Source organism: Protopterus annectens, chromosome 8.part0 (genome assembly GCF_019279795.1).
Source record: "Protopterus annectens isolate FY-2018-M chromosome 8.part0, PAN1.0, whole genome shotgun sequence".
Classification (NCBI taxonomy): domain Eukaryota; kingdom Metazoa; phylum Chordata; order Ceratodontiformes; family Protopteridae; genus Protopterus; species Protopterus annectens.
The window spans coordinates 1,395,473,206-1,395,496,094 of record NC_056741.1 but is presented as its reverse complement, the minus strand read 5'-3'; the positions used below and the strand labels follow the sequence as shown (position 1 = coordinate 1,395,496,094).

The 22,889-nt window shown below is 39.9% G+C and overlaps 1 protein-coding gene across 2 annotated transcripts in view; it reads right to left on the bottom strand.

The window, feature by feature from the left end:
• Positions 1 to 22,889, bottom strand: part of LOC122809459 (sterol 26-hydroxylase, mitochondrial-like) — a 564,348-nt gene that overhangs the window by 331,302 nt on the left and 210,157 nt on the right. For both annotated transcript variants that reach the window (XM_044080981.1, XM_044080982.1), the window contains exon 3: positions 10,667 to 10,866. In XM_044080981.1, the coding sequence (XP_043936916.1) occupies positions 10,667 to 10,866 (200 nt within the window). The remainder of the gene's footprint in view (positions 1 to 10,666; positions 10,867 to 22,889) is intronic.

Sequence of the window (22,889 nt, the reverse complement as noted above, 5' to 3'; positions counted from 1 at the left end):
CTCTATATTGTTTTTGTTTTCTTTTATTCTACTATCCATGTCATTCAAAGCATCTTCTATGCCAGATATTTGAATTTTTTGTTGCTGTAGGTCTTCATGGAGAAGATCCATTTGTCTAGTGGATTCTTCTTTAAAATTGTCTATCTTGATAGCAATCTTGTCAATTTTTGTATTTAGTAGCTGAATATTTGTCAACAGTGTTTGAAGTTCTTTTATGAAGCTAGATTCCTGACTTCCAGTTTTTGTGGAGCTCATGATGATGTATTTCAATTGATGAGTTGAAATGTTCCAGATGTAATTTTGACTGGAAAAGTTGCCTTCTTCCTTTTTTTTCAGATATTCTTGTAAAAATAGTTATAAACTATAGTTCTGTTGAAAAACAAAATCCAATTTTTTGATTAGAAGACATAAATCCAGTGAAGATATAATTCTCTTAGTGGAGCTGCTGTATCCTGGTGCTACACAGTGCCCATGCTGGCCACGCCCCTCTCTGGCATGACCTTCTCTTGACAAAGACAAACTGGTTTGGGTCTTGTGTTTGAAGGTTTCCTGTGTCTTTGTTGATTAATTTCCATGATAATTCATTCCACAGCTTTGCATATTAGACTAGTCAAGCTAATGGGTCTGTAGTTTCCAGGGTCAGTTGATGCCCTGCCCTTGTGAAGCAGGATAACCATTGCAGTTCTCCATTCATATGGTACAAAGTCTGTTTTGAGGCTACAGCTGAAAAGTGGCTCAAGTGCTCCTGATAGGTCATGTTTCAAGCTATTTAGGCAGCATCCTGGGATATTGACAGGAGCCATTCAGGCTGTGTTTTTAGCTTTACAGAGCACTGCCAGGACCTGCACCCTGCTAAAATAGTTTGGGGGTTATGTTAGTAGGTATTTTTTGGGGGGAGGTGGGGGAGAGTGGAGGAAGACATCTGAGCTGAATTTGTCACCCAGCAGATTCACTGTGTTGCTCTGCTCAGTGAAGGTGGCACCACTGACCACCACCACTGCTGTGTGCTGCCTTTGAGGTTACAGACATAGCTGTAGAAGGTCTTGTGGTCATCTTTAGCCTGTGAGGCTATCTTGATCTTGTAATTGGACTAGTTGGACTTAATTAGTCTTTTTAGTTTCCTGTTTAGTTTAATTAGAGAGCTCTTACCATTATGGAATTGCTCTTCCTGATTTTAGCCATGACATTTTTCCTTTTGTTATATACCCTATTAAGGTGTTGATTCCAATCAGTGTGGTTTGTTTTTAGAATTCATTTTGGGCTTACTTATAATAGGTACAGCAGCTTCTATACAGCCATTCACATGGTTGTATACGGTTTGTGTGATCAATTCCATATAGGTTGCTGTGAACCCAGGGTTAAGAGGGCCATTATATTTTGATGAGCTATCACTTAATACCTCATCTCTATCCTGATCAATAGATCTATTCAAGAATCCACCATCCCAGATATATGGAAATCATTCTTTTTCACTCCATTACACAAGGGATGCAACAGTAATGAACCATCCAATTACAGACCTATTGCTATCCTCACTCTGCTATCTAAACTCCTTGAAAAATCCATTCACAGACAGCTTATTAAGTACCTTCTAGATAATAACCTCCTATCCCCTATGAACATGGCTTCAGACCCCATCATAGTACATCTACTGCCCTACTGTCCTTTGCAAAAAATTTACTGGTTTCTTGCCTATTTCTTGACCTTTCTAAAACATTTGATACTGTATCACACTCTCAACCTCTCAATAAACTATCAGAACTCAGCTTGTCTCCCTCTGCTATTAAATGGTTCACTAGCTATCTCATTAATAGACAACAATCAGTAAGATGGCAGGCAACCTGCTCCCCTTACTTACCAATCCAAACTGGGGTGCTACAAGGCTCGATTATTGGCCCTCTACTCTTAAATATTTTCACAAACCAACTGCTTACTTCCTATACAGCATCCTCCCTGGCACAATATGTGGACAATTCTACCCTTATTACCTGTTCTGACAGTTTCTCTAACCTCCTCTCTACTACTCAACATAGCTTCCTATCTGTAGAAAAATGGCTAACCATCAACCAACTAATTCTAAATCCCAAAAAAACAAAGGTACTACACTTTTTTTTCCAAAAACCCTCTCTAACCTCAAAACAATCTTCACCATTTCTTCTCTCAACAATACCATCATACAGCCCGACCCCCATACTAAACGTCTTGGTGTTATCATCCATGACCAATTAAAATTTGTTACCCATATTCAGCACTATATCAAAAAGACCAATCAAAAACTCAGCCTACTCTACAGATATAAAAAAATAACTAGGCCCCTGACTCTAGGGCAGAAACTAGCTCAGGCCTTCCTCCTTCCATGTCTACTTTATGCCTCCCCTATCTTTTCACATCTGCAATCTACCCTTTTGGCTAAACTCTGCCAATCATACTATAGTGTTGCAAGATTTGCTAGTAATCAACCCTACAAATCTCATCACTGCCATGCACTAAAACAACTCCAATGGCTTGACTTCCCCCAGCACCTACTTCACTCCCAGCTGCAAATGACTCATACTCTACCCTTATAACCCCTTTCCTGTCCTGCTCTATCCTCACTAATTTCACAGAACTCTACATAGCTCTGACCAGCTCCTTCTGGGCACCTATAAACCAAACAAAAATATTAGTAAATTTTGTTACAAATATAGTATTTCCCATGCATGGAACAAACTCGCCCTTAACATCTGAATAATTTCTAACATAAATCTCTTTAAATCTGAACTTAAAACTTTTCTCCTAAATGTCGACACCTGTCATTGCAATGATCCTTCTTAAATCCCACCTTACCACCTTACTAACTCTGACACTTTTAACACCCACCTATCGCAAGTGTCCTATCTCATTTGCATATCTTTCTCTTTTTGTTGATTAAAAAAATTCTAACTTTTGTGCACACTTTTGTGCTGCATGTTATGTACATTATTGTAATGTTTATGTGAGGATAGAGCAGGACAGGTAGAATTTTGTAAATTTGTAATGTTCGCATGTATTATTGTAATGTTTGCAAAAAACTTCATTGTCAGATGTTTTTCTTTTTTGTAACTTTGTAATAACTGTCTGGAGCTTTTCTCCTCGGGTCTCCACTGAAAACAGGCCACTAGCTCAGTTGGACTAACCTGGTTAATAAATGACAAATAAATAAATAAAATGTAGTTTGCTTTCAAATAGTTCCTAACTGTTACAGGGTTTGCTGGGGTTACCAAGTTGATTTTTATTTCAAATGAGACAACTTTGCGGCCCAACCTCACCAGTGAGGACATGACACTGTGGGGTGTGCAGCGCTCTCCCACAATGGTGAGTACCTGGTCTAGTATGTTTGAACAATTGGTGGGTGTGAGCACTATCTGGTCAAGGGTATTTGTGTTAATAAAGTGCCAGAATTGTTGTGCCTGTGAGTTTGAGGTAATGTATGTTTCCCAGTCTAAACAGAGGTAGTTAAAGTCTCCCATGAATATGGTATTTGCTTTAATGGTGAGTGTCTCCAGTAGGTCTAGGTATGAGCTATGGGATTCTTGGAAGATAGGGAGTGACCTATAGCTTGCTAGGGTACAGTATTTAAGCATCACAGGAAATTTAAAAGCAAGCCACCCTGGTGGCCCATCTTCATGAATTAACAATGAAACTAAAGAAAAAACTCCTTAAATTACTTAATAGATCTAAAACCCCTCTTTTCAAGGATAATATCAAAAGTATTAAAAAATCTGAAGAACACTATCAACTCCACTAAGAAGCCCAAGAACTTAGGTTAAACTCTGAAGCCCAAGATAATTATAAATCCTTCTTTAGGTATGTTAGAAAATTAAAATCAATAGCTTACATTGCTCTGAATGCATTCATAATAACACTTCCTCTTCTAACCCAATAGACATTTCCAATAGCTTTGCTAGCAAATCTAATGCCAGTTTCACTCCAAACACTTCTATCCAAAGCTGTGAAGTATATGAATCACTTACTCCCCCAATTGTCTCTAAAGATCATTTACTGAAACTGCTAACAAACAACAAAAATACTTCCTCCATGAGACCTGACAATATAACCAGTTGTTTAATAATGTTAAACAAGTCCCTGCAGACACACTTCTTATACTCTTTAGCTTAAGTTTAGCTACTGGTAATGTGCCTGATGAATGACACACTGTAGTGATGTCCCTCCATAAGGGTGGCCTTACAACCTATCCAGTGATTCCAGACCCATTACACTTACAAGCCTCACTTGCAGAGCTCATAAACTGTAATAAACTGTAATAAAGAATCTTGTTAGACATGAATCCCTAGCAGTTTGGTTTTTTGAAGGGTAGATCCTACCTTCTTAATCTGGTATATTTCTTTGAAATGGTTTTGGAGGGTGTAGATGGTCATGCAGTTCACACAATGTATCTTGGCCTCTTGACCAAAGCCTTTGACATCATTCCCAATCCTGGTATCATATGGAAGCTAAATGCTTATCCACTCTGACAGCATAGAGGGATAAAGCCCTGACTATATCCCAGTTAATTAGCATCTTGGACGACTGATGGAGTGGCAGGGACAGATGATACTCCCTTAGGGGAGGGGTGGTCCAAAGAGTGGAATTGCCTTCAGATGTAATTGGCAAGTGTGGAAGGAAGGGAAGGAAGTAGGTAAGGTGAATGCAGAGATAGCCAAGTCCCAGGACACCCTTAGGATCCACAACTGGCTCCAGAAACAAAACAGAGCAAGTCAGGGTATTAGGAGATGGGCTGGTAGACCCTGTGTCTATTTGGGGTACTAGGGGTCAGGCCAATTAAATGATGTCCCAAGGGGGACAAAACAAAAAAAAAGTTAAATGCTTAAAATTTTGAGCCATATGTAACAGAACAGATAGCAAACTGCCTGAAAGACACAATGCTTTAAGAAATTGACCCATATTTGATAACATGGATAGCAAACTGGCTGAAAGACAGAAGCCACACAGTCCAAGTTGCAGATGCCTCACCAGAAAGTATTAAAATGACCAACAGTGTCCCTCAAGGCTCAAAGGGAGGACCTCTACATTTTAATACTTACTTCTTAGAGTTCCAAGCAGACAGCCAAGACCTCTGACTAACATTTTAGAGATAACTGCAAATTTGGGATTTTGGTTAAGCCATCCTCTGACACTCAAACACTCAATAATAAATTTACCCTAGTAAACTGTTGGTGTATTAAAATTGGGCTCAACCTAAATGCAATAAAAAGCAATATCACTGATTTTGGTAGACAGCATCTTTCCTCGTGATATCATATAAACACATCACTATAAAATGAAAATCTAGTCAGGGACCTAGGAATTTGGGTTGATTACTCCCCCTCTTCTTACCACCATATGGCAATAGTAGCCAGGAAATCCATTTATTTAGGTCAGCTAATTGCCAACATAATATCATCAAAGTCAAAAGAAATAATTATTCCCTTATACTCAGCATTGATCACATCAGTTAGTAAGTAAAATGCCTCCTTTGTGATGCAGCTCCCTAAACATATCAAAGCATTAGAAAGACCCCAAAGTTTTCTAACCAAAAAGATCACAGGTATAATGTTCCTGAGCTACCAAGACAGGCTGGAAGCTCTATCCCTTTCAGTGTCTTATAGACTTTTGAGAGGATATCTCTGTCTCACTTACTGCACTACTGGATACTCATTTGTCCTGGGCCTTCTTTATCTATGCAAGTCCAATATCTTCCCTAATACTAGAACCAGGGATCTAAATCTTCACCAGCAAATTAATTTAACAGTGGAATGCCAGGTTTATAACCCAGCACCTCCCAAACCTCTAGAATAAACTTCCCTGCATGTTAAGTAGTGTGCCTCACTGTTTTCCTTTAAATACTGATAGCTGGATGGGTAGCCACAAAATTACATGATGATTGACTGGTATAGCCCCCATGGAGAAAGGAGGCGTAGCATAATGGAGGGTACTGGCAAGGCGTGAATAGTCATAAGACTTAGTGACATTGGAATATTTATGAAATCTATGAACATATTTTTTAAAATTCTTTTTTTAATTTTTCATTTATTTTTAAAGTTAGAAGACGTAATGAGAGCTATTTGTACATATATGAGTTGCTGACAATACCCATCACATAGCAGCTAATATAAGCCTAAATGTGTGTGACAGCACTACACCTCATTCCTCACTGTGTCTTGCTGTTTATTCTAAGCAGTGCAAATAAATCCAAACATTCAGTTTCTAGCAGGACTGGCATAGTTTCTAAATAAAACGTTTCCTACCTTATCACTTAAGTAAGATACTGTGACATGCAAGGAGGACTTGCCTCTAGAACAACAGTACAGATTCAAATATATTTACTATAAGAGATCAATAAATGATCTTACTTTTGCATAAACATTTTGAAAGGAAAAAGACTGCTGGTATACAACTACTGATTTTCAAACAATGTTCTCAATCGACAACCTCACCCAAACTGTGATTGTCAGTTGCATGAAGGTTTGTGGTTTTCTCCAGTTGCATAGTAGCAAAAAAAAAGATGTCATCATTGTCATCCCCTTTTCTCCATGTTTCTACAGTCTACCTTCTTCGGCAGTCATGCCTGACTGTCGCATGTCTTCTCTCACATAATTCATCTACCTTTTTTCTGGACGCCCTCATTTCCTCTTGCCTTGTTCCTGTCTGTCCCAAATCTTCTTCACCCAATTGTCTACTGTTTTCCTGCAGATGTGCCTGAACCACCGTTATCTGTTCTTTTTGACCTTCTCTTCAATTGGAGCTACTTTGGCTTATCCTTTGATGTCCTTATTTCTTTGTTTGCCCCATAGTGTGCATCCTACCATCTGCCTCAAGCACGTAATTTCCATCACCTCTAGTTTTCTCAACTGCTCTGCCTTTGCCTCCAGGTTTCTGTACCATACAGTAGTACTGGTTGCACCACTGTTTTCTACACCTTACTTTTGAGCTTCTTTAGCATTCTTCTATCATATACTACCCATGATGCTCTGTTCCTGTTCTCTACAGTTCCTCTGATTCTAGCTTTGACCTCCCCATTCAGATGTTCCTTCTCCTCAACTACCCCTCCCAGATAACTGAAGCTGTTAACTTGTTCCATTATGTCCCTTTTTATCTGAATTTTCAGCTTCTTCTTATTTCTCCCATTTGCTGGCATTACAACTGTCTTATCTGTATTCAGTTTCACCCAATCTGCCTTCTTCAGTCTTGTATTCCATTCCTTATTATCTGTTGAAGTTCTTGCTCATTGTCTGCATGTAATGCACATTGTCTGCATACAGCAGATTTGTTGGTCTATCCCTGCTAACCTGTTTGATACTGTAGTCCGTCACCAGTATGAACAGCAGTGCGCTTAAGTCCAAACACTGTTAATATTTCTATCATTGGATCGTTGTACATAGCCTGCACTAATTCTATCAATTTTTCTGTGACTTTGAACCATCGAAAGACTGTTCAAACCAGCTTTCTTGAAACCTTGTCATATAATTTATCCAAGTCTAGGAATGTCCAGTTGAACTGTTTCCTTATCTCTAGCTTCTTCTCAACTATCTGTCTCACTGCAAACATTTGGTCATTTGTGTTGTATCCTGATCTGAATCTAAACTGTTCATCTTCCATCTTACTTTCTACTACTCTACATATTCATTTATCAAGCACCCTTTCCAAAATGTTCTTGCAGTATGACAGGAGTATGATACTTCTATACTGCCTACAGTTATGGATGCTCCCTATGTTCTAGTACACTGGCACTAGTATGCTTGTTCTCCAATCATCTGGGATATGCCTCTCTCTCGCTATACTGCTATGAATACCCTCTGAAGCTATGTTCCCCTAACTCACCCAATATCTTGATCATATGTGCTGTGATATCATCTGAGCTTGCTACTTTCCCTGACTTCATTTTCCTAAATGCTGTTCTTACTTCTGTGATAGGATCCTCTTTTTCTTTCATCTGGGACAGGATAGCTTCTGTGTTATTTTCTTCATTCAGAAGCTGCTAGAAGTATTCCTTTCATCTGTCTTTGATGTTCTGTGGACTGGTGAGCAGGCTGTTGTTGCCATCCTTTATGGAAGGTGTCTGATGACTACTTTCTTCTATCTTTCTGTCTTTGACTTGCAAGTTGAGAAGAGTTTCTTTGTGCTATCAACTGAGTCACTTTTCAGAAGCTGCTAGCGTGCCTCTGATGCCTTGTTCTTTGCTGTTGCAACTGCTCTTTTAGCCTCTTTGTTAGTCAACCAGTATTCCTTCTTTGTCTGAAATGTCTTTTCTATTTCCCACTTTTTCCTGCATTCCTTCTTTCATTTGATGACTTTCTGGGATTCTGCATTCCATCACCACCTTTCCTTATGTATCTTATTTCCATACCTAGTTTGGCCACATACCTGCTCCATAGTCCTCACATATGTAGTTTTGAGAAAATGCCATTCTTCTTCTCCTACTCCACCAATTTCTTCTTCTTTCTGATGTGCTAGAGCCCTAAACATTTCCTTGAACTCTTCTGCTTTCTCTCCAGTCAACTTACAGGTCTTCAGCCAAGTCTCTGTTGAACTTATTGCCTTCTCTGACCATTGCTTGCAGTGGACTGTAGGTTTATAGGTTGGTACTAGGCTATCAGCTCTAGGGCCTATACAAGCCTAACCATAACAATTCCCTGGATATTTCTTCCCACAATATTTACTTCCCTGGACCCCTCTCTAGCAGGGTGACTGACATGATCCCTGGGGTAAACTTCCTATCTCCCTTCCAATCGTTAAGGTTCCTTTTGAAGAGGGCCAAGGAGGCGCTCTGCTTGGCATGTATGGGCAGTCTATTCCAGAGTATGGGGAGTCTCTGGGTCAGGAACCTATCCCTCCAGCATGTTTTGTTCATTGTGATGACAAGGTTTAGATCCCTGGAGCATGTGGTGCTGAGGTATTGGGATTTCTTTAAGTGGAGCATGTCCAACAGCTCAGGTTTGACATGGCCTTGTATGTTAAGCAGAGATCACCACTGAGTAGATGATATGCCACAGAGTATAGCTGGAGTTTTTTTAGATGGTCAGCATAGGGCATCTGCTTTAGGCTTGTGATTCTTTTAGTGAGGTATTTCTGTGTCCTTTCCAGCTGTTGCAGATGTCTTGTGAGGTACATATAAAATGGGGCATTGTACTCTATAATGGGTCTAATGAGGGATGAGTACAGTGGGACAATGACCTCCTTTTTCTGGATGAAAAGCCCTTAGTGATGAGGTGTGCCACATAGAAGGATTTCCTGACTGTTGTGGCAATGTGGTTATCGAAGGTGAGACCACTGTCCACCTGTGTCCCTAAGTTTCTCATCACACATTCAGTGTTTAGCGTACTGCCACCTATGTGGTAATTCATGGGTACATGTTTTTTCCCAAAGGGGATAACTATACATTTCTTGGCATTAAGCTTGAGCCCATGGCTCTGGCACCAAGCATCTGTTTCTGTAAGGCCCGTTTGCAGAATATCCACATCATTTGGGGATTCAATAATGGCTCCCAATTTGCAGTCATCTGCAAACTTTGTTAGCCAGAGTCCCTTAGTGTTGGCCTGTACTTCAGAGAAGTAGATGCCAACACTAAGTGTAGCAACTAGCAGTTTATAATGTGGGCCAACTGTTTCACTGGGGTGACTTTGCAATAGTTGCTTCTACCCTGATACCCTTTCCTTCTTAGGAGGAAGTCTACCTGAGTTGCATGTTGGCCACTCTTATATGTGGTCTTGTGACTGTCTCTCTTGCTGAACCATGTGTTAGCCACTGTCAAGCCATTTGACAGACAGAAGTCTAGAATGGCCTCTCCTACTTTATTTCTGTTGCTCCACTCATGTGGGTCCAGGCAGTCCTTATATCTTGTTCAATCTGTCCTGATATGTGCATTTAGTTTCCTCATTAACACCGACTCATGTTGTCTTCTTTTATCTAGAAGGTCCTGCAACTGCTATCAAAATGCACTGTTTTCCTCGCTATCACAACCCTGCTGTGGGACATAGACTGAAATTATGAATAATGCCCTGTCCTTACACTGATGTATGATTACCATGAGTCTGCCATTAATTCTGATCACCACCCTTAATGTCTTCCAAAGTTGCCCCTTATCACATTTCCCACACCATTTCTAGTCTACTCTGTCCCTGAATAGTAGACTTTAGATCTCAGGCCAAATGATTTGCTGCACTACCCTCCCACCTTTTTCCTCAATACAGAGGATATCCAGCTTCCTCCTTACCATTATGCCATCCACTTCCAAGCTGCGCCCTATCAGTGTACCTATATTGAGTATAGCAATCCTTAGCTCATGTTTGGCAGGTTGATTGGTTTTACATCCAGCTCTCGCTCAACAGATCTATTCCAGATAACCCAAGCTGGGTAACTGGACACATGCTAGCCAGTAGCTTACTGAAACAGGGCTGCTGGACTTCATTGCTTGCAAACACTGGCCAATAGGGGCACAAAGACCCCCCACAACTGTTATCATGGGTACCTGGTAAAGACTGGAGTAGGCAGGGTCCTCAACCAGCTTATCACTGAAAAATAAATAACCATGGCCATTTTCTGGCAAGATTAGTCAATGCGATCTGATCAAGTAGGGTGAATCAAGTAGGGTGCCCTTACATGGCAAAAAAGATGCATATAATAAATATTTTGTGAAGTATTCACATACCTTCAAATGCAAATCGGTAAAATTCATTAGCTACATCTGTAACCAGGACCTCTGATGGGCTGTTTCCTCTTATGTAGTATAGCTTCTGGATTAAGTCTGATATGACTTCATTGATGACACCAGTATAAAGCGCAGCATCCTTGGGCTTCAGTATTCTCTGGTTCAAGTTAGCCCGTAGTTGGTACCATCGTTCGCCTTCCCTACAGAGGAAGAAAAAATATATATCTAGTAGTTTCAAGTCTGTTTGCATCCGTTTGCATTTCACATTCTGACATTATTTTACCTGTATACATATATGGGTCCTGGTCTTATGATCGAAAGTACATTTCATCAAAATGTACATGATCGAACTTACTTTCACGAAAGTGCATTTTGTCGAAAATGCACTTTCACTGAAAAGTAACTAAGCAAACAGTTGTTTGCATGTAGATTTAGTTGTACATCAACATGTACTGTTGGTTGTACAACTAAGCAAACTGTTGCTTAGATCACGGTACAGCAGGGATAAGGGAATATTCCCTTTTCCTCACTGTAGTGCGATCCTGGCGTGAGAATATTAAACTAGGGGGGATGCAGGGGGGCTTGCCCCCCTGCATAAAAGTGAGTACCGTTTTAATTTTTGGCGTGTTTGTTTTTTTTTTTTTTTTTTTGGCGAACGTGCATGTTCGATAAAATGCACTTTCATGAAAGTTAGTTCAATCTTTTACATTTCGATGAAAAGTACTTTTGATAGATCAACATAGATCCACACACACACACACACACACACATATATATATATATATATATTATAGGTATGTGTGTGTGTGTGTGTGTGTGTGTGTGTGTGTGTGTGTGTGTGTGTGTTTAGACCACAGGAAAAACTGTGTGCAACAAAGCTGCTGGCTGAGAATCCTAAAAAAAATCAGGAAAATAGAACCATACACAGTAGGCAAGTTCAGTTGAGACTTGCGTAATTAAACAATTATAACTTGTTTAGAAACTAAAACTACTTTATTGAAAAGCAATAGATGAGCATTTTCAACCTTAAACAAGCTTATTCACATCTAAATCTAGTTTACATGACATGCAGTATTTATCTGTTTTAACACAGAGAAAATGTGTTAACTCAAGCTGGGGTTATAAACATATGTCATAGGCTGTTCATCCAAGCTAGGATAGGTCTCATCTTTCACACCTGTTGTCTATATCTACTTCCTATTAGTAGCTAAAAGGTTATAGCTTATGTGCTGCGGTACTATCCTATGTGGCAAGTGCCTAATTGATACAAATACTTTATATAAATCTTGTCCCTAGCTATGTCAGTGATGTGGTAAATAGATACTATTTGCCATATTTAGATGGGGGCAACAAGTACTAAAAATATGTTACAACCAGTCAACTTTAAATCCTAAAGTACTGTAGCATGTTGAGGGCTGAGTACATTTTGAAAATGACAAGTGGGTAGTGGGGGCAGCAACATTAGGTTTGAGTACAAAATGTAAATCTCTGGCTACACCCCTGGTTGGGACTTGCTGTTCAGACTTGGAATGATTTATGAGTATGGATACTGGATAGGAGATGGCTTCTGCAGTGATTTTAAGATGCTCTGTGAATAGATTATCAGATGCTAGGGTAGTTGGCTTGAGCTTTTGAAGGTATTTTTATAGCAGTAGTTGAGATTGGTTGAAAGGAAAAGCTACTGGGATCATGTCTTGATTGTGAACAAGTGGAAGGAGGTGAGGGGCACTTATTATTTGTGAGGGTTAGTATGGAATTGGTGAAAAATTTATTAAATTGTGTAAATATGTTGTCTGTAGTATTGGTTAATGTTGGGGATGGTGTACTGACTTGTCCTGGTTTTAGGATCTGTTTTATGGCTGACCAGAACTTTTGTGGGCTTGACTGATTTTAAGTGGATGTTGCTATTGTGATCTTTTTCGTCCTGTCTGATATGTTTTTTGGCTTTATTTCTTATTTCCAAATATTTCTATCAATTTGCTACAGTTTTGCAATGGACCCATTTTCCAGGCATTCTCTCGTTATTAGTAGGGCTCTTGTCTCTTTGGTTAATCATGGGGTATAGTTGGATTTTATCCTAGTTGTTCTGGCAGGAGCAAGTTTGTTTAAGATGTTAAAAAGGTGACATTAAAATACTGTACTGCAGCATCTAAAGGGAGATATGAAAGAGGTGCCCACTTACAGTGTTTGAGTGTGTAAACTTTCTGTTTCCCATCCACTCGTCAAGGTTTTTTTTTTAAGAGTGTTAGCGAGGAGCTCTGCCTAATGTAGATTGGAATCTTGTTCCAAAGCATGGGAAGTCTCTAGGACAGGAATCTATCCCTCCAGCACGTCCTATTTATTGTTGTGGTGAGGTTTAGATCCCTAGAGCATGTGGCTCGAGGGGATAAGGTTTTCTTTAGGTGGAGCATGTCCATCAATTCTGGGTTGGACATGGTCTTGTATGTCAGGCAGAGATTACCTCTGAGTAGGCGGTATGCAACCGAATACAGCTGGAGTTTCTTCAGTTGAGCTGCATAGGGCATCTGTTTGAGGCCAGTGATCCTCTTGGTGAGGTACTTCTGTGGTCTTTCCAGCTGTTGCAGGTGTCTTGTAAGTCACATCCCAAATGGGGCATTGTACTCTATGATGAGTCTGATGAGTGATGAGTAGAGGGGTGCAATGACCTCTTTTGATCTGGATGCGAACCCTTTTGTGATTAGGTGGGCCATGTAGAAGGATTTTCTAACCACTTTGGCAATGTGATTAACAAAGGTGAGATTACAATCTACTTGGGTCCCCAGATCCCTTATTACGTCTTCTGTACTTAGGGAACTACCACCTATGTGGTAGCTTGTGGGTACTTTGTTTTTCCAAAGGAGATGACTATGCACTTTCTGGCATTTAGCTTGAGGCCATGATTTTGACACCAGGTATCCATCTCAGTGAGACCCTTTTGGAGGATGTCTGTGTCAGCTGGAGAGTCAATTATAGCCCATAGTTTGCAGTCGTCTGTGAACTTGGTCAGCCATAGTCCTCCTGTGCTTGCCTGTACCTCTGAGAAGTATATGCCAAACAGGAGGGGTCCTAGGTCTGTGCCCTGGGGAATGCCACTTGTAACCAGTTTAGAGTCGCGCCTAGCTCCCGCAACTCTCACCATGTGGGTTCTGTCCATGAGCCAGTTGGCAACCCATCTTGTGACATAGGGGTTTATGTTCAGGCTGGTGAGCTTGTCTATAATACCAGAATGGGGAATGGTGTTGAAGGCCTTAGCGAGATCTAGGTAGGTTGTATGTACCACCTTTCCCTCATCTATAGCCTTGGCAAATGTCTCAAAGAAGCCCACCATCAGGTTCAGGAGGCATAATCTTCCCTTAACAAAGCTGAACTGGGTAGGGTCCAGTGTTTGGAGGTTCCCAATGTCTCTGTTAATGAGTTCCATGATTATGCACTCCATAGCCTTGCAGACCAAGCTAGTCAGACGATAGTTCCCAGGGCCTGTTGTGGCTCCACCTTTGTGGAGCGGAAAAACCACTGCTGTGCGCCACTCTATAGGTACGTAGCCTGTGGAGAGGCAGAGTTTGAACAGTGTGATTAGGTGTGGGGTTAGTTCGTCTTTGAGCTCATGTAGGACGCAGCCTGGGATACCGTCTTTTCCCATTGATGCTGTGTTTTTGGCTCTGGAGAGAGCTGTTTTAACCTGAGTGTCTGTGATTTCTGGGACCCTACATTCTTCTGGTATGGTTATGGGCCCTTTTGGGGGTGAGAGGGGGGTGACGTTTGTGCTGAACCTCTTTGCCTGGATGTTGGTGATATCGGTCAGTTCAGTGTATTTTGTGCAATTCTGCACTAACTCTGAGCAGATATGAGCATTGCCACTTAGATTCTTGACATAGCTAAAGAATGCCTTGTGGTTATCCTTGGAGTCCTTGGCAATTTTTCTTTCAAAGCGCCTTGGATGATTTTATGAGGGATCATAGTTTCTTGCTGATACTGATCAGGGATGTCTTCCCTTCTTGGGATTTTACTCTTTTCTGTACTAATTTCCTCCTTCTATTATATAGTTTGTTTATGGCATGAGTCCACCAGACTGGTTTCCTTTACTTGGAGGAGTGAGTCTTGGTTTTGCTTGGGATGGCACGATCCATGCATTTTTGTATGTGCCCGTAGAATGTATTAGTAAAAGATTTTGCAGCTTGGACAGCATTATCATTCAGCATGGGGGCTTTGAAACTTTCCACCTCTGTCTTAAGTAACGTGAAGTTTGCTTTTGAAAAGTTTTTCACAGTGGATTTCTTGTCCAAGGGTGAGGGCGGAATGTGGATATCCAAAGTGATTTGTTTATGGTCAGATCTAACCAGAGAGGGGTTGACCTTTGGTGTGGAACACCAGTCACCAATGTTGGTGATGACCACGTCTAATATGTTGTCATCTCTGGTAGGAATGTTGACCAGTTGAACCAGGGTGTTTGAGTTTATATTCTGGGAAATTTTGGGCAAGGGAGTTAGTACTTGAGTAGTTCTCCCAGTTAATGTTTGGGTAATTGAAATCGCCCAATATTAGGGTGTTTGGTAGGATCTTTATGTTTCCCAGTGTTTCCAGAAACTCAGAATGGGGGTCCTGGGACGTGGTGGTTGATCTGTAGCAATCTGCAATTTCAATTGCAGTTTGCCTGTTGTTAGTTGCATGTGGATGATCTCTGAAGCTTCGTGCTGTGCCACTAACCTGGAGGTATGTGTATAATTGATGAATATGGATACGCCCCCGCATTTTGTATTTCGGTTTGGGTTCTGTCACCGAAATATATGGTATGAGTTTTAGCCTGGTAGTGCTGGGGTACTCTCTGGAGCCTTAAACCAGGTTTCTGTTACTGCACATATATCAATTTTCTCCATACTGAGGAGTGCCTCGAGTGCATGCATTTTGAGGTTTAGACTTCTGGCATTGAGTAGCATTACCCTCATTTTTTTGTTACTTGTGCTATTTACGGTGGTAGGTTTGTCTTTTGAGCCTTGAATAAAAAAGGCACTATGGGGGTGGCAAGAGCCTTGGCCGGTATTCGAAAGCCTAAGGGTGACAGGTGCAAGCCATCTCTAGCGAAGCAATGTGGCTTGTCAAGCATGTTATCTCAGGTGGACAGACACTGGATCCCATTTGAATGACACCAGAAACTTAGCCAATTGTTGAAAGTGAGAATTTTTTCTTTATACCGTGGTATCATTCTTGCTGAGGGCAGGATGCTACTCAGGGTCAGGGTCATACCAGCTGGGCTACGTGATCAGAGAGCTTTTCCATGTCTCTTTTCATGTAGTCCAGGGAGGTATGGCTCAGGTCATTCACACCAACATGGACAATGACAAAATCATATTTGTAGTTGTTCTGGAGTGACTTGAGTGCTTGTGTTATGTGGCGGATCCTGGCACCTGACAGGCAGCTAACAGTAACCTTCTCCTTATTCAGCCTAGTGAGTGGGATGTCAGTGTGCTTGACTATAGAGTCACCTATTACTAGTATGTTGGGTATGTTATTTTGCCTTAAGGGCTGTGATTGCATGGCACACTGGTTTTGTGAAATATGTGTTTCATGGTTTGCGTTGGGGGGTGGAGGTTGCTTGGTTGTTTGCTTTGGAGGTCTCTGTTGGTTTTGCAGATTTTTATTTAGAGCCTCCAATTATGTTTTCATGTATTTATGTGCATTTTTTGCTGGTGCGGGTTTAATGGGTCTATGTGAGACTGGTGGTGTGATGCAAATATTTTCCTTCTCCTCTTGACTGTCTGATCCAGTCTTGGGTTGAGAGAGCTTAGCCTCCAGTTTGGTTGTATAATTGCATCTCTCGCATGTATTAGTGTTTGGTGGTAGGAGGAAAGGGTTGTCTGTGTTCATGCCTCAAAATGCCCAGATTCACCCATTGGACTGGAGAGTACATCTGAAACTGCCCTTTGGACATGCCTGGATAGGTACAGTGAACTGTTTTACTGGATAACTGGTAAGGTCGACTAGAGAGCCTTGTCCATATGTAGTGCTAGGGTTTATAAGTGCTTGCTATGAGTTTTGAGCAAGTGCTGGGCTGAGAAATGAATGTCTTGAGTGCTTAAGTTGAAAGTGTGTCTATTTCCAAGTGAAAAATTGAAGAGGAGACTTTGTGGAGCTGGGAATAGTTATACCTTAGCTAACTGGTGCTGCCCGGCGTGCAAAACTGGGCAAATGTGGTTTTTATAGCAGGGAAATGAAAGACATAGAAATTAGCCCAAAATGGCCAATAAACTACTACTTTCTGGGCTGAAACCACTCCTGCAGGGACAGATAGGCTGCTCAAAGCTCCCCTCTCTCACAGGTGAACAGAGAAACTTCCTTCTATCCAAGTAAGGTATGGGCAAACACAGAGATTTGTAACACAGCCCTGAATTCAGCACTAACCTGAAAACTGGACTATACTAGCTTAGAAAGGTGGGAAACAAGTATATATATATATATATATATATATATATATATATATATATATATATATATATAGATATATATATATATATTTTTTTTTAGAAAATAAAACAGATACAATCAAAAAAACACTTTAAATTGCATAAAAAGATGCTTGTTATATATCTCAGTTCAGAGTTGTAGTCAATGCCCCTAGTAATAAAGTAGGATGAAACACAAATACAGTAAAAGCAGATGAATAAAGTGCAATTTATATATATATAAAACAATAGAAAATGAACAATCTGATTTAAACAAGTTACCCAATTAACCAGAAAAAAAAACTCAAAACTGAGCCCTGTTCCAGCAGTTTTCAATCAGACAAGTTCTAACTGCACACTCCCACTACTAGGGTGCAGAGGAACCTTCTCCAAAAAAGATGGCCTGGATCAGTGCTCAAGTTATACAAACAAAGCTAGATTCAGCAGGCTTGAATCTGCCCTATGCTACAGCAACAAGGCGCACCAATTTCAGAAAGAAACAGTTCGAATAAGCAAGCACAATAAGCCTGTGACCAGAAATTCCCAGCTCAGAAGAGCAGAATCCAGCCTCTCCTCCCACAAGAGTGCAGACCACAAACCTTCTTAAAGTAGAATAACTGGCCTGAAGCTCAAGTGCTTAAACCAGAACTAATACACTTTTAGAATAGCAGATACTGAGCTTTCAATCAGCAATTCCCAGCTTAGAAGGATGTAAGCTACCTGTCCTGCCACAACAGTGCAGACCACAAACCTTCTTAATGTAAAACAACTGGTATGAAGCCAAGTGCTTAAACCAAAAGACTTAGAATAACAGTTACAATTTAATCAGGCTACTACCAAGCAGCAATAAGTGCAGCAGAATAAATAAAATTGAGCACTTTTAAGAAGAGGCAAAAGCAAAATAAAGTAGGAGGAAGCACAAATACAGTAAAAGCAGATTATTATTTTTTTTGTTAGTAAAGTGCACGGAGAGAGGAAGGAAGAACCTAAGTGGGTTGTCCTTCTCAAATTTTCTCTCTGTATTATGTAGAGTGAACACTAGACTCAGAATATGATCTCACTGTTTTTGGTTAAGTGAGCAAATGAGATGGACTCAGAAAGAGTGTTCAAATACAGACTTACAGGAGGGGCAGGCAATTCCAGAGCCACCAACACTAACACCAAAACAAGAACACGGAGGGTGGGTGGGAACAAACAAGAAGAAGAATAAGTACAGTCGTATAGATTACAGCGATATTAAATCAAAATGCAGACAAAAAATTAGAATAAACACTTATATTTTCTCAATATCACAGCTGGCAGTAGGTCAATTTCTCTGCAGCAGCCTGAGCAACATATATATCTGATTTAAAACACAGGACAGAAACCAAACAATACAGATGCAGGAATACTTTGGCCAGATGAAACTAGTTCTGAAAACTTACTGCCACTAAGAAAACAGACAAGGCCTCCAGACAAAGGATTTCACTACAACTGAGGTCAACACTAAGAGATATACAGCTATAGCACACAAGAAGAAGAATAAGTACAGTTGTACAAATTACAGAGATATTAAATCAAAATGCAGACAAAAAATGAGACTAAACATTTATATTTTCTAAATATCACAGCTGGCAGTAGGTCAATCTCTCTGCAGCAGCCTGAGCAACAGGTATATCTGATAACTAATAACTAACTAATAATAAATAATAAATAACTATCTAATAACGTTATAATCACTAGTGAGTATTTCCTCATCTTTAATGAAGGGTTTTAGCCATGTCTCAGTAATAATGACTGTATCAGGAATGTAGGTAGCTAGGGCTGCATGAAATTTGCTAGTTTTTTGTGATACTTCTGAGGTTAAAATTAGTTATGAGTAAGTCTGATTTGGAACTTTTAGGGGAGGAAGTTGGACAGTAGCATTAGCAGGTGTTGTGTGTGCTATTGGGTGTAGTGGGAGTAGCTGTGTGGGCCCTGGGTTAGGAGGTATGTTAGCTTGGAGTTTGATTTCTGTTAGTGAGTGTAGAAAAAGAGAGAGTTTGAACTCGGATATTAGTCAATTAAATAAATCAGGATAGGAAGGATATTGGGGGGTATGGACATATTTATAGTGGAAGAGTAATATGTTAGAGTTAGTGTAGAGGTTAGAACAGATGTGAAAATGGATATTTGGTTTTGTATGGTATGCAATAGTGGTGAGTGTAGGAGAGGGGTAGTGTGTTATGTTTGATGTGATAAAGGTAGTGGAGTGGAAGGTTAGGTATATGGTAATGAGTAGGAGTGAGTTGCTCAGGAGAGTGGTGATAACTGACATGGTGAAACAGTAGAGAAATAGGAAAAAATATGGATGGGTTGGTGTGTGAAGTTTAGTAGAGAGAGAAGTGAACTGATAAAGTGATTTGGTAGGGTAGAGAGTGTTGTGTGAGGGAGGAAATAATGGTTAGTGAGGTGGGAGGGGGGAGAAAGTGAAATAAATAATTGATTGTGGGTGTGTTGGATGAGATAACTGCAAGTTATAGGATAGTGTGTTAAAAGGTGTGGTTTAGTTTAATTACAAATTTAAGAAAAGTGGGGGGGGGGGTGGGTAGGAATGGGGGTAAGGTAGGGGACTGGAGTGAGCCCAAGCAAAGCGAGGGCAAACAGAGTGGGTTGAACCAAGCCCAGAGGTAAGCACTGTCCAGAAACAATCAGTAAAAACTCTTTAACAGAAAAAAGGCTTTGCACTGTTAATAGTAAGAAAAAGAGATTTTGCTGTGTACTACTACTATCAGGTAAGAAATGTCTTAAAGCAGGATGATTAGTCCAGCATTTAAAAAGGCTTTGTACTTTTAATAGTAAGAAAAAGAGTTTTGTTGTGTACTACTATTGGGTAAGAAATGTCTTAAAGCAGGCTGATTAGTCCAGCATTTAATAGATATAAGTTTGTTGATACTAACAGTCTTTTAAGGATGGGGGAGGTCTCTTGCTGCCGAGCTACTTTACAGCATATCGACTTGCTAGAGAGTAGATAATGCATTAAAATAAGTACATTTAAAAACTTAAAACTAAGCAAACATACTTTGCAGACAAAAAGAGAGACAGTGCAAGGTAAAAGATAGGAGAGCTGTATGTTGAGCAATTTTCGTTGCAGCCGGTTATTCAGTATGCAGGACTTAAAACTGTACGCTAGCAGTATAGAGAGGAAAAGAAATAAAGCTTGGCTGATAACTGAGAAGATAAAAAAAATTATCAATCATGTTGTTTAACACGCGAAAGCTAGATGGGAGATTTTTAGAGAGGACAGAAGCACAAACTGTTGAAACTTCCACATTAGCATTCATTCTAGCACAGTGGTACAAATGTAATATTACAAAAATGTAGATTTAAAATATTGCTAAAGTTAACAATAAATATACATAGTTAATATGGATGTGCAAATAGGATAAAAGTTGTCACATTCCTCTGAACATAGCAGAACATACAGCCACAGCTAGACAGCAGGCTTTTGTAATTGTTGCAGTGAGCATTATTTACTAAAGCATAATTGGAATCTATGACAAGAAAAAAAAGATAAGTCACTAAGAGGAGGTAAAACAAGTGCATTAACCAATGGTTATAAATGGTCTTTATAAATGAATCTGACAACACACTAGCCAGATATCCAAGGCCTCTGGGAGTAGTTCATCTAGTTCCTGTACATTATTCAGCCTTACGATAGCCAGCTTCTTTTCAATGTCTTTCTGTTATCTGCCCTGTACACCCCCCCACCACACACACACACACACACACACACACACACACACACACACACACTCCGGCATACCTTCCTCCAAGCATGGCACCATCCTCTTGTTTTCTTTTGTGAAGGAAGAAGTCTAATCTCTGTGCTACCTTTGTTTAGCTTGGACAGAGCTGTCCTTCCCTTCCTTTTTTATGATGTTTATCTGAAGAAGCCTTTGCTATCTCTCTAGAACTTTTCTGCCCAAACACTCTCAATTTATGTCTTTACTACTCTCACATCTTTTGCTACTCTTCTGCCTGCCTTCTTGTAGTGTATCTTCTCCACCTCCATACCCCACACCATTCACCTCCTGTATGGAAAGTCATTCACCCCAGCTGCTAGCATAACCTTTCATATGTAGCTATACTGACTTTCTCTTTCCAGCATTTCCTCAAATTCATGTTCACAGCACTGAGTACTGCTGTGTTCCTGATCCAATACAAGCTGTTCACCCGCCAGCCAGCCATCATTCCTCTAACTCATTTCAGGCTCTCAACTCCAGCTTATAATACAAATACTAAAATTCTCTACCATTACCCTTTGCACTTGCATTCTTACTTTGCCCCCCTTCTGAACAATTCATTTGCAAAAGGCAAACATTATTGATCAATTTTATTTTGCTGATTTGATTGGCTGTATAGGGCAATCCATTTTCAAAGAAGACCCAAGCTAAAAAATACAGGCAAAACACATTTAAAAATGTGTTCCTTAATATATGAAAAGGCACCAAATACAAATATTATAACATTTATATAAATATAATGCATGACAGTGTCAGACAAAATGCACTTGTGCCCTGATATTATCAAAGCAGGTGACTTGTTCAGTTTTGAAAATGAAGGCATATATAGTACAATACCATAATTGAGAAATAATTTTATATATAAAGTACTTAGATTCATATATCCCTTCATCTGTTCTTTCTTAATCACCAGCAAGAAAACACATACCCAGCATTACATACTAAAACCTACATATTACTGATCTTATAATCATTTTATAACTCAGTTCAGACTTTTTATTATGTGCTGATAGATGCATGAGAAATAAGTAAGCAAGGCACAGAATTAGCTTTAGAGAAATAAAACAGTAGTGACAGAATGGATACAAAGGGAGAAAAAATACTGCATGTTTGAGACAGTCTGTAGTGTTAGGAAACTGGACAGTTAGCAATTTTATACTTTGACAAAGGAATGAAGTTATACAAGCATGTTTAATACATTCTGTAAATATACTTTGATTACTAAGTTACCTGATTTGATAAGGTAGGGAGAATGAAGTTCATGACCTGAAGATGAGTTACCTGTTTTAGAGTCTGTTGTTGGTATACTAGGAGGCAGTCTAGAACTTTCTCCCTGGTGTGTATCACAGCTATAGGCGAAGTAGGTGTGCGCAAAGGATCTTTTAAGAAGGCCATGACTAAAGAGATGCTGCTGTTTTCCAGCATTTTTTAAATCAAGACAATGATGAGAGGAATCTGGTAGATCAGCAGCTATTAAATCGTAGGTTATTTCTAACTTGTATCAAACAATTTTTCAAATTTTGCCAACCACGGTACCAAATAGTAACTTATTCATCAAAACTGTTCTTGTCAGGGTGTAATATGTTTTATCATCAATTGACATTTTATTCTATAAAAGACTCAGATTTTGAATTGTGATGCTCTGATACTAGTCAGTTCAATTACATCTCATCAAGCATAGTCCAGTCAGATTTTCAACCACATGTCTAAAGGGCTGGTCAACCACATGAAACAACTGAGACACATGCCTGGTGTCAAAGCCATAGCCTTAAGCTCAACGCCATGAAGTGCACTGTCATCCCCTTTGGTAAAAACTCTGTACCCATGAACTACAACATAGGCAGTAGTATAGTTAACACCGAAAGTGTGATAAGAGACCTTGGGACACAGGTGGACTGTAGTCTCTCCTTTGATAATCACATCACCACAGTAGTCAGGAAATCCTTCTACGTGGCACACCTCATCACAAAAGGTTTCTCATCCAGAAAAAAAGAGGTCATTGTTCCCCTCTACTCATCACTC